This window comes from Solanum tuberosum, unplaced genomic scaffold, assembly GCF_000226075.1.
Source record: "Solanum tuberosum cultivar DM 1-3 516 R44 unplaced genomic scaffold, SolTub_3.0 scf00124, whole genome shotgun sequence".
Lineage (NCBI taxonomy): Eukaryota > Viridiplantae > Streptophyta > Magnoliopsida > Solanales > Solanaceae > Solanum > Solanum tuberosum.
In genome coordinates, this window is record NW_006239049.1 from 53576 (window position 1) to 67117 (window position 13542).

General features: G+C 42.1%; 1 protein-coding gene across 1 annotated transcript; it reads right to left on the reverse strand.

The window, feature by feature from the left end:
- Nucleotides 1–141: 141 nt before the first annotated feature.
- LOC107061213 (uncharacterized) lies at nucleotides 142–10605 on the reverse strand. The gene is made up of 7 exons (XM_015310065.1): nucleotides 10426–10605; nucleotides 10017–10161; nucleotides 9737–9901; nucleotides 9468–9601; nucleotides 9056–9371; nucleotides 7986–8063; nucleotides 142–272 (listed from the first exon to the last, which is right to left on the reverse strand). Exons 1-7 carry the CDS (start codon nucleotides 10603–10605, stop codon nucleotides 142–144), a joined length of 1149 nt encoding a protein of 382 aa, XP_015165551.1.
- Between the last annotated feature and the right edge of the window lie 2937 nt (nucleotides 10606–13542).

Consider the following 13542-nt stretch of genomic DNA (forward strand, 5'->3'; position numbering starts at 1 on the left):
CTCCACATGGCCTAATTGACCACATTTGTTACACTTGACGTCTGGTCTCCACCAACACTTCTGTTGAGATTGATTTGTCTTTTTGCAATGAGGGCATGGAGGCTGACTTCCTCCCTGATTGTTGTAATTATTTCTCAGCCTCTACTTCTTGTTCTCTTTTCTTCCTTTGTTTGACTCGTTGTTCTCTGAATTAGCTTGAAAGGAACCTTCAAAAGAACCTTCTTTCCTCATTAATCTCCTTTGCTCCAATGCCTGCAAAGCTTTAACAAGTTCTGCAAAGGTAACACTTGACAGACCTTTAGAATTCTCTAAAGAAGAAATTGTGGCTTCATATTTTTGAGGAAGTGTAACAAGAATCTTTTGAACAATTCTTTCATCATTGATATCCTACCAAACAATCTCACCTTGTTGGCCATGTCGAGTAGTTAGTCTGCATAATCTTTTATAGTGTCTTATTCTTTAATTCTCTCCATTTCAAATTCTCGAATCTGATTCATCACTTGCATATTGTGCACTCTTTCATTTCCTTGGTATTCCTTTTTGAGATACTACCAAATTTCTGTAGCATACTTCATTTGCATAATTCTGGTAAGAATTGAAGGGGCTACTGTAGAGAAAAGGCAAGCTTTAGCTTTGGCTTTCCTTGTCTTATTCTTCTTGTGATTTTTCGTTTTTATTGTTGGATTATCACCGGGAGGAGTTATTCATAATCCTCTTCTACTGCTTTCTAGAGATCCAGTGCTTCAAGATGAACCGTCATTCTAATTGCCCAAGCTTGATAATTCTCACCATTGAAGACTAGTGTAGTTAAAAAGCTTGTTTCAAAATTTATTTTCTATAAACTATTTGAGATAATAGTTCAAAGAATGGTTTATATGGTTCACTCTCTTCTCACAGGTCCCTCAAGATGGCAATGCATTGATATCAATCTGTTAGAGATAAACATATTTTGACAAAGAAAGAGAAGAAAAAGATAACAAGGTTAAAATGCATACCTTTATTGAAATAATGACTTCAATATAAATACATGAACTCATAACTTAAAAAGCTAAAGAAAAGAAGTAAAATAAGCTAATATAATCTCCAATAACTAAATCATGAAATATAGCAACTGACTAATCAGATTCTACCCAACACTGTAGTCTTATTTATCTAAACTTAATCCTACTGTAAAGTTGTATATTGATACAACAGAAAGTGGAATTAATCTCCATTTTTTGAGGCATCACTTTAAACAATAGACCTCCTCATCAGTAGGGGGTATGCGTTAACTTCTTCACGATTGTCCCTTCCGTGACCTTACCATCATCATCATCATTGTGGATCGGGGTAACAAGTATAGGCATGTCATCATCAATAGGCTCGAAAAGTGATAGTTGAGTGGACAATGCCCATTCATATATTTCCTCTCAGCATCAATGGTTGTTATATCACTTATCCTCAACTTCAAGTCGTTCATGCCATAAAAGTGGCCATGAGGTCACAGGCATAACACTCGACAATACTCATAGTAACACCTTGGATCCCCTATGGGCCCTTGATCACTGTGACATCAATTGGTGGCTCAACCTTCAGTAGACGAGAGTTTGTCGACTCCTCAAATACATTTTCTTTGCGGAGGACTTGTGTTGTGATTCATAGTAGGAACTGCCTAGACCTTTTTTTCATGATTTATCTTAGCTATCATAATTATCCCCACATATATGGGATTCCCTATCATAAATATATTCACCAAGCACACATGGTCTCTAGTCACTAAAGTGTAGTGCTCAGATGGCATCAACCCACTATAAACTATCCTCAACAAGCAACAAACCTCTTTGTCAAATAAGACATTCCTAAGGTCTTGTGAGTCCCATTATCCTTACACTAAAACCATCTAGTAGTAGATCAAACTTGTCACAATGTGTGATGAAAGCCCTGGTAAGGTTTCGAGGCACATATCTCAGTCAAGCTACTAGGATCCCTTTAGGGGTCCCCAATTTGTTGCATAGTTGCTCACCGTTAAACTTTATGACCTAGTCATGAGTAACATACTCCTCGGGCTCCACCGATGGCTGCCAATTGGCATAGAACTCCCTCACAAGACTAAGGTTGCACTTTTTGAGATTTTCGAAAATGAAATGCAAACCCATATTGTGTACTCTTGCTCACATATCTAGGAATTGTGCCTATAGTATAGCTTCATTAATTTGTGCCTCAGAAAGGTATCTTTCCTTAGTGAATGTTTTGAACCATTTCTTCCCTTCAAATATCACCCATTTAATATCTTATTCTCTGCTCACTTCTTGAGTGTCTAGCTCATTCAGATGAGTGGGGCTAGGCTACCCAAAGCTTGATCTGTGCAAGTCCTCTTCCTCTTTTTTTCATCAGTGGCCTATTATTTTCCTCTTGTTTAGTGTGGATGTTTCATTATACTTGCAAATATTGAAAGTTAATTATTATACAATGTAGCTAGTAAATTAAGCAAAAGGGTGTCAATATGGCACCACTCTTAATTTACTATCACGAGTACTCACACTTCCCCAAATCTTTTTTATACATTTTGCACAGCTAGCCACTACACATTATACAGTTTTCTTTCAATTTACATGAAACACCTCACACTTAAACTTTTATAGTTCCTTAAAATATGTCAAATGAGTAACGTGCCCTTAAGATGATTGTCAACTATCTATCTTAGAAAAAGTATGGCTCGTGACTATTATTTGGGATGTCTTCATCAAACATAGGGCATACACAAAGGTCGTGGTCAAGATTTTAATGCTATGGAGTCTAGCATTTTTCTCAATTTCAATCACTATAGCGATTTCTACACTGCTAATCTCAACAATAATCTCTACATAAATTAAGTATTATCTCAATAATTGCAATTGGATTCATTACAAAATAATGACAAATAACATCTACCAAAATATGGTCTTATTAAGACTTTATAAAACACACAAAAATTATTTTTAAAATAGGCATGGTAATTCAAAAGTTTTGAAGTAGTAAATTCTCAAAAATATTCAAATGACTATTGATGAATCCATGATTTGGACTCATTTAGGGCTTAATTTTAATAGACTTAGTGTCCTCAAATGCATATTTTGTGCCAATAACTGATATAAATCCTTGAATTACAGGTATTTGGATTGAGGCACAAAGCATGGACACTAATAAGCATAAAGGAATAAGGCAGCTGAAAGAACGAAGAAAAGAAGGCCTGAGAAGGGACCAAACCATTGGGGGAGTCGCCGAATGGCCTTGACCTCGCCTAATGTTCCAATGTGCTAAGCCTTGAAGGATAAAATCAAGTCGGCGATAGAAGAGAGCAGTCGGCGAGTCGCCGAATGGGTCCAAATGGAGGATCGCCGAGTGGATTGGCGATCCCAACTAACCGCACCGATTGGACCTTCGCAGCACACTTTTTGACAACTATAAATACTTGTTTGAATTTTCAGTTTAGTAAGCAACCAGTTTATGAAATTTTAGAATATCAAGTTTTAGAACTTAGAACTGTTTTTGGAGACATTTTCCCTTAGCTTTGAAGAGTTGAAGATTTCCATTTCTAAGAAATTGGAAGTGGGTGTTGAAGATTCTTCATCTTAGACATTTGTAAAGATAATATCGATCGTACCCAGTTGATGGAAACACATTTCGGTATCGATTTCTATCTTTTCACTATGTCTAGCTAAAACCCCAATTCTTGGAGTGTGATTATATGAATATGGGTTGATTTAACTGCTGGGTAATGTTAGTTAATAGTTTATTTTCTGTTTAAAGGTGATTTCAGTCAGTAATTATGGTTGAATTTAATGGGGTTGTAGTTGCAAATACAATCTTAATTTCGTGGTTTTGGCTTGCTCGAGAGAGAGAGGTTTTAAAACCAAAATTACTGATTCGATGGTATGTGGGTATTGGGTTGTCGTGGGTTTAACTCAAGAGAGTGAATCCTAAACCCTTTTCCACACATTCAACTCGAGAGAGTGAATGGACTAAAGCGAAGGCAGTGCTTCATTGCCGCTTATTGGTGTTCGAGAGAAACCAATTTGATTTGGGGTAAATTGTTCGAGAGAAACGTTTACCCCCACTAAAGTCTAGCTTATTCACCGATTTGCAGCGGTTTACTATTAATTGCAATTACCCGATTGTTTATCTTAGCCCATAATCCTATCACATCCCAAGAATCCCGTCTCCATATTCGTATTTTCATTATTATTTGTTGTTTTTAGTTGCTTGTTGACTACAAACCTTTTTGATATTTGACACTTGTGTCAACCTTTAATTTATCATGTTTTTCTTCGTATATGTCTTTAGCTATAATTGACTTGAGCGAAGTTCTTGCTTTTCTCTTGATTCTCGATTACAAATCGCTCCATTGGGACTCGACCACAACTCACTAATTGGGTTATATTACTATTGAACGACCGTGGATGCTTAGTATTGGATGAAGCATCCGGACACGTCAACCAATAACATGTAAAAATATAAAAGAAATTTGTATATTTTTCTGGAATATCGATTGTTTTATACAATATGATCTATTTATAAACCAACAATTGCCTAAGCTTTTGTAGACTCCTAATGATTTTCAGAGACTAGCCTCCTAATAATCACATACATGGCTAAAATCTAGTGCAACGTAAATACAATTCCTATACATATACTAGTATAAATAAAATACAACTCAATATTTGAAGTTGGGCCGCTTATTGAATCAAAGTGAAGCAGCCCGAATTCAATTTGTTCCTCAAACAAAATAACACCCAGCGACTCTTAATATGAAATAATGTTTTCTTCCTTCAACACTCTCAAGTGTTCTGTCGTCTTCTTTCGAGATGAGCTCAAGTTGATTGTACTATCAACAATAGGTGAAGCTCTCGGAGGAAATTTGTTGGCCAATTGACATCAGAAACAACAACAACAACTTGGTACTCGACTTTCGTAAATGAGCGGGAGACATACTTTTTCTTTTTGGAAGACCAAGAGACTGGTGAGTTCCTAAGGGAGATAGTACATAACTTGTTGTTGATGTTCTATCTTGTTGATTTCTAGCCCAATCAGAGCAAAAAAAGCAAGTAAACAGCATGTTGGTTCGTGATTGAGCTGAACTGCCATGTACTTATGTATTTCAAGTAGCGTAGCAAACGTTTGATAGCTTTTCAGTGAGACACGTCAGTATTATGCATAAATTGAGATAGCTTGTTCACAACAAACCCGATATCAAGCCTAGTGAAGGATAGGTAGTGAAGCTTACCAATGACTCTTCTATAAAGGAAAATGTCAGCTACGTAATCAATTTCTGAATCATCGAAGGTGCAAGTTGATGTCATTGGTGTTGGAAGACCCTAGCAATAATTTATATGCAATTCATCTAAAAGATTCATAAAATATTTTTGTTGAGACAAAAATATGGCAGTTGGCATGGATATCACCTAAATACCTAAAGAATAATTCAAGAGGCCAAGATTTTTGAGAGAGAATCGTAGGGAAAGTGATGTAATTACAGACCTGACACTTTCCTAAATACTGCTCGTAATAATTATGTCATCAACATATATGAGAATGTATACATAACAACAAAATTATGAAAGATAAATAAAGATGAGTCAGATTTTGATTTAACAAACCCAATACTTGTCAAGTTGGTGTTGAGCTCGGTGTACCAGGCCCTAGGAGCCTGCTTAAGTCCGCATATGTCCTTTTGAGCTTGCAAATGTATGTTGAATGTTGAGAGGACTCAAAAACAGGAGGTTGCCTCATATACACATCTTTTTCAAGACTTTCTTGCAAAAAGGCATTATTGACATCTAACAGATGAATAAGCAGGAGTGTTGAGCAGCAATTGCAAGGAATAAACGAACTGTTGCAAGCTTGATAATAGGGCTGAATGTGGAATGATAGTGTAACCTAGGTCTTTGTGTGAAGCCTTTGACTACTAGGGGAGCTTTATACCTATGAATGCTTCCACCATATTTATGCTTAATTCTAAACAACCATTTACAATCCACAATATTCCTAGAGGGATCAATAAGAACCAAATCCCATCTCTGGTTTCTGATTAAAGCATAATATTCTGCTTTCATTACTTCTTGCCATTGGGGATAGAGTTGTTGTAACGACCCGATTTCTCAAGTCATGATGACACCTACTATAACCCACCAGTAGGTAAGCCAACCCGTAACCCGGAACAACAAGTAATGGGTCTGAGGGTAGAAACTAAACAAGAGTAGGCAAATAACAATATAAACAGGCGGAAGCAAACCAAAACATACATACAAATAAAGATCCCTCCCAGAACCTGGAAGTCACTAGTACAGAGCTACTAACAAAATGAGTACAAGTCCCAAAAGAGGACAACAGAGAATGGACTGTCTCGAAAGGTAAAAGCCAAGTCTATATATACAGATGGAGACTGAAATAGTACAAAACGTCGTGTGCTCACTCCCGTCTCCGGATCAGTCTGCTCCAAGCTCGATCAACGCTGGCTACTAGTGCCCGGACCTGCATCACGAAATAGATGCAGAGCGTAGCATGAGTACCAAAACAACAGGTACCCAGTAGGCATCATAGGCCGACTGAACTTGAAAAGTAAAGGCAATATGAAAAGAAGGAATAACACAAACCGAAGTCAAGAACTAAAATCTAACTAACAAGGGAATGCACACGAGTGTACAAAGAACTAACTAAAGTAATCTATAAGCTAACTACACCTAACTGGACCCCCATAAGCCCAGAAGATACACTCGTGCGCAAGTTAAATAAAAACCCAAACGGACCCCCATAAGCACGACGAGTACACAAAATAACTATAACTAAAGAGAATTGCATAAAAGAACCCAAGAACGAAGAACACGAATCAGAACCTCAACCCTAATTAGTAAAATCTGACAGAATGGAGGCCGGACTTCGAACCGAATGCTCACCAGAAGTACCCAAGTAACCAATCACAAGTAACAAGTATAAGAGGCCGGAACTCTAACAGGATGCTCTATATAGGTATCTGAGCAATAGAGGCCGGACCTTAAACCGGATGCTCTATATAAGTATCTGGGAAATAGAGACCGAACCTTAAACCGGATGCTCTATATAAGTATCTGGGAAATAGAGACCGAACCTTAAACCGGATGCTCTATATAAGTATCTGGGAAATAGAGACCGAACCTTAAACCGGATGCTCTATATAAGTATCTGGGAAATAGAGACCGAACCTTAAACCGGATGCTCTATATAAGTATCTGGGAAATAGAGGCCGAACCTTAAACCGGATGCTCTATATAAGTATCTGGGCGATAGAGGCCGGAACTCTAACCGGATGCTCTATATAGGTATCTGAGCAATAGAGGCCGGACCTCGAGGATGCTCTATATAAGTATCTGGGGGATAGAGGCCGGAACTCTAACCGGATGCTCTATAAAGGTGCCAACGTAGCTGTTGAAAGAGTCCCAATCGATCCATACTCATAAATGTCCGTGAAACGCCGTCCACACATAGCCAATCAATGAAAGTCCTTGGAACCAAATTCAAATCGCGAAGTAGAACTAGTGTTGCTGATGTAACTCGTGAAGCCGTAACATCGGGGAAAATAAGGATAACTATAGTCGGACAAAGAGTATCGCCTAACTAAGGCCCAAACTATCAGACTCAAGTCTGCTACACCAGTCTACAGGGATTTAAGCCGGCCGAGCGACGTCGGGGCAAAACTAAGGCCTATCGGATCCGAATCATGTATTTCTAAGGCAAGCCCTAGTCAAACCTAAACTAAGGCCCAACATGCTTCAAATAAATAATAATTAAGCATGCAAGCACTCCACATAGCGAGGAGGGTCCGTTAATAACACAAAGCATGCTCACAGTTACCCGATAATTCCCGAAATAGGCCGAAAACATGATTTCTTAACACCTATGTAGGATTCAATAACTACCCAACCCAAATCCCAACTAATCAACATGCATTCACATTTTCGAGTTCAATCTAAGAGAGGAAAACCGTAGCCTACCTGTAGGCCAATCACACGAGCTCCAAAATAACTTCTCCGGAGCTTTCCCTTTCCGAACGTCCTCAAAACGCTGCCCCGCTATCAAAAATAGAATCATAACGTTATTACAGTCGTTTAGACACCAAAATCACAACAAACGGAGTCGGGTCAATTTTGGAGGTATTTTTCGAAAATTACCTCAAACGGGGACTCCAAATCACTATCCGAGCTCACCAACGCGTTGTCCTCAAAAAATCTCACAACTTTTCCTGTTGGATCGCCCAAATCGGTTGAGAGATGAGAGAATTATGAGGGTTTGAAATTTGGGAAATGTTGCTGATTTTCTGCAATTTATTGCAGAAAATCTGCAACATTTCCAAAACTTAAAATTCCGATGGGGTGTTCCGATCTCGTTCGGAACCCCGTGCACGCAAACGAGATATGCAACCATACCAAATTTGATATTCCAGACTGAACGGCGCAGTCGAAATTTCCATCAGAGGTCATTTCGATAAAAAGTAGGTCCCACTTCCAAAAGTCATTTTAAGTCAAAACCAACAAAAGTGCTCGGAAAGATATTGAAAACCTCCAGACACAAAAGAAGGGTCAATCTAGACCAAACTCGACATTCCGAAGCTAACCACGCTGACGGAATTCTCATCCTAGCGCGTTTACTCAGAATGTTGACCAAAGTCAAACTTAAGCCAAATTTCAAAGGCTAAAACGCCTAATCGCACCGACTCACACTGAAAATCTCGGGAGTCATGTCGACCATTCTACTAGCCTAAAATGACCCTTCCGGAGCTGATGGAATCGTCAGAATTGGATTCCGATGTCATCTTCTTGAACTTTTGATCGAAAATGATCGTTCAAGGTTCATAAGCTCCACAACACAAAAACTCGCACCAAGACCAAACGAACGACCAGGTGACCGAACTGTCAGTCCCAGCAAGTTATAAATGACTTGGGGTCGCTATAGGAACGCTCTAAACGACACACAGAAGGCAAGACACAGAAATGACCATGAGGGTCATTACAATATCCACTACTAAAAAGGACTTTCGTCCGCGAAAGTAAGGGTCAAGAAGTACCTGAAGGCTCAAACAAGCTGGGAAACTGCTCTCGCATCTCATGCTCGGTCTTCCAGGTAGCCTCCTCGACTGGACGATGTCTCCAATGGACCTTAACAACAGGAATGGCTCTCGAGCGCAATCTCCTCACATCTCTGGCTAGAATGGCAACTGGCTCCTCTACAAATGTCAAACGATCATCCAACTCGACTGCACCATACTGGAGAATATGGGACTCATCAGGAACATACCATCGCAGCATTGAAACATGAAACACTCGGTGGATGGCTGAAAATGCTGGAGGTAGGGCCAACTCATAAGCAACCTCCCCAACTGTCTGGAGTATCTCAAAAGGCCCAATGTACCTGGGGCTAAGCTTGCCTCGCCTCCCAAACCTCATCACGCCCTTCATGGGCGACACACGAAGGAATACCCGGTCATCAACAGAGAATCTCAAAGGTCGACGCTTCTGATCAACATAACTCTGAGCCGTCCTGAGCCTATCCTGCATCACCTTCACCTGATCCAGGGCCTCCTGAAGCAAGTCTGTACCACGCGGCCTAGGTTCTGTAGACTCAAACCAACCAACTAGAAAACGACAACGCCTACCATATAATGCCTCGAACGGGGCCATCTGAATACTAGAGTGGTAGCTGTTGTTGTACGCAAACTCCGCCAAAGGTAAGAATTGGTCCCACTGACCTCCAAAATCCATAACACAGGCCCGTAACATATCCTCAAGGACCTGAATAGTACCCTCCGACTGGCCATCCGTCTGTGGGTGAAAAGATGTACTAAGGTGGACACGGGTGCCCAACTCCTCTTGAAAAGCCCTCCGAAAGCTGGAAGTGAACTGTGAACCCCGATCTGAAATGATAGAAACAGGCACACCATGAAGACGAACTACCTCCCGAATATAGATACGAGCCAACCACTCCGCACTGAAGTTAATATAGACGAACTACCTCCCGAATATAGATACGATCCACGATGACCCAAATGTTGTCAACACCTCTAGAAGTCCGAGGCAACCCCACAACGAAGTCCGTAGTGATACGCTCCCACTTCCACTCAGGAATGGGTAATCTCTGGAACTCGCCACCAGGCCTCAAATGCTCGGCCTTTACCTGCTGGCAGCACAAGCAACGGGAAACAAAGTCAGCAATATCTCTCCTCATGCCACTCCACCATTAATGCTGCCTCAAATCACGATACATCTTCGCTGTGCCCGGATGGATAGAGTATCTAGACTCATGGGCCTCAGAAAGTATCAACTGTATCAAATCTCCAACTCTCGGAACACAGATGCGGCCGGCGAATCTCAACACTCCATCAGGATCTAAGGTAGCCTGACCACCATCACCCGCTAACACTCGATCTCTAAGGGCCACCAAGGTATCATCCTCAAACTGGCAACCACGAATCCTATCAAGCAAAGAAGACTGAACTCCCATAAAGGACAAGACGCGTCTAGAATCTGAGATATCCAACCGAACCATGCTATTAGCTAAGGACTGAATGTCCAAAGCTAAGGGTCGCTCCTCAACAGATAAGAAGGCTAGACTACCCATACTCACTGCCTTCCGGCTCAAGGCGTCCGCTACCACATTCGCCTTGCCCGGATGATAGAGAATAGAGAGGTCATAGTCCTTCAGGAGCTCAATCCAACGACGCTGCCTCGAATTAAGGTCCATCTGGCTCATGATGTACTGAAGACTCCTATGATCGGTATAGATCTCACATCGAACTCCATACAAGTAGTGCCCGGATGGATAGAGTATCTAGACTCATGGGCCTCAGAAAGTATCAACTGTATCAAATCTCCAACTCTCGGAACACAGATGCGGCCGGCGAATTTCAATACTCCAACAGGATCTAAGGTAGCCTGACCACCATCACCCGCTAACACTCGATCTCTAAGGGCCACCAAGGTATCATCCTCAAACTGGCAACCACGGATCCTATCAAGCAAAGAAGACTGAACTTCCATAAAGGCCAAGACGCGTCTAGAATCTGAGATATCCAACCGAACCATGCTATTAGCTAAGGACTGAATGTCCAAAGCTAAAGGTCGATCCTCAACAGATAAGAAGGCTAGACTACCCATACTCACTGCCTTCCGTCTCAAGGCGTCCGCTACCACATTCGCCTTGCCCGGATGATAGAGAATAGAGAGGTCATAGTCCTTCAGGAGCTCAATCCAACGACGCTGCCTCGAATTAAGGTCCATCTGGCTCATGATGTACTGAAGACTCCTATGATCGGTATAGATCTCACATCGAACTCCATACAAGTAGTGCCCGGATGGATAGAGTATCTAGACTCATGGGCCTCAGAAAGTATCAACTGTATCAAATCTCCAACTCTCGGAACACAGATGCGGCCGGCGAATTTCAATACTCCAGCAGGATCTAAGGTAGCCTGACCACCATCACCCGCTAACACTCGATCTCTAAGGGCCACCAAGGTATCATCCTCAAACTGGCAACCACGGATCCTATCAAGCAAAGAAGACTGAACTTCCATAAAGGCCAAGACGCGTCTAGAATCTGAGATATCCAACCGAACCATGCTATTAGCTAAGGACTGAATGTCCAAAGCTAAAGGTCGATCCTCAACAGATAAGAAGGCTAGACTACCCATACTCACTGCCTTCCGTCTCAAGGCGTCCGCTACCACATTCGCCTTGCCCGGATGATAGAGAATAGAGAGGTCATAGTCCTTCAGGAGCTCAATCCAACGACGCTGCCTCGAATTAAGGTCCATCTGGCTCATGATGTACTGAAGACTCCTATGATCGGTATAGATCTCACATCGAACTCCATACAAGTAGTGCCCGGATGGATAGAGTATCTAGACTCATGGGCCTCAGAAAGTATCAACTGTATCAAATCTCCAACTCTCGGAACACAGATGCGGCCGGCGAATTTCAATACTCCAGCAGGATCTAAGGTAGCCTGACCACCATCACCCGCTAACACTCGATCTCTAAGGGCCACCAAGGTATCATCCTCAAACTGGCAACCACGGATCCTATCAAGCAAAGAAGACTGAACTTCCATAAAGGCCAAGACGCGTCTAGAATCTGAGATATCCAACCGAACCATGCTATTAGCTAAGGACTGAATGTCCAAAGCTAAAGGTCGATCCTCAACAGATAAGAAGGCTAGACTACCCATACTCACTGCCTTCCGTCTCAAGGCGTCCGCTACCACATTCGCCTTGCCCGGATGATAGAGAATAGAGAGGTCATAGTCCTTCAGGAGCTCAATCCAACGACGCTGCCTCGAATTAAGGTCCATCTGGCTCATGATGTACTGAAGACTCCTATGATCGGTATAGATCTCACATCGAACTCCATACAAGTAGTGCCCGGATGGATAGAGTATCTAGACTCATGGGCCTCAGAAAGTATCAACTGTATCAAATCTCCAACTCTCGGAACACAGATGCGGCCGGCGAATTTCAATACTCCAGCAGGATCTAAGGTAGCCTGACCACCATCACCCGCTAACACTCGATCTCTAAGGGCCACCAAGGTATCATCCTCAAACTGGCAACCACGGATCCTATCAAGCAAAGAAGACTGAACTTCCATAAAGGCCAAGACGCGTCTAGAATCTGAGATATCCAACCGAACCATGCTATTAGCTAAGGACTGAATGTCCAAAGCTAAAGGTCGATCCTCAACAGATAAGAAGGCTAGACTACCCATACTCACTGCCTTCCGTCTCAAGGCGTCCGCTACCACATTCGCCTTGCCCGGATGATAGAGAATAGAGAGGTCATAGTCCTTCAGGAGCTCAATCCAACGACGCTGCCTCGAATTAAGGTCCATCTGGCTCATGATGTACTGAAGACTCCTATGATCGGTATAGATCTCACATCGAACTCCATACAAGTAGTGCCCGGATGGATAGAGTATCTAGACTCATGGGCCTCAGAAAGTATCAACTGTATCAAATCTCCAACTCTCGGAACACAGATGCGGCCGGCGAATTTCAATACTCCAGCAGGATCTAAGGTAGCCTGACCACCATCACCCGCTAACACTCGATCTCTAAGGGCCACCAAGGTATCATCCTCAAACTGGCAACCACGGATCCTATCAATATCAAGAAATGAACGGCCGACATAAACCAAATGCTCTGTGTCGTCCCTCAGACGGTACCGCAACCCACACACAAAACAACGAACTCTCACCTCTTCCATATCTCGGGCCGATTCTGCGGCCCTGGCTCGACCTCGGTGTCAACGTCTACCCCAAGATGGGGCTTTGTCTGCAGGCCCGATTGCATCAGCCTCGGCCGCGGTGCCTCGCGTGCTAGCCATCCTCTGAAATAGTGAAACAAGTGAGATTTCCAGAAACCAATAAGACACACGCTGCACGAAAGCGAAACAAAAGAGGAAATTTTCCTAAGGACATCCTGTAGCCTCCCGAAGATAAGTTACGGACGTCTCCGCACCGATCCGCAGGACTCTACTAGACGTTAGCTCTGTACAAGTGA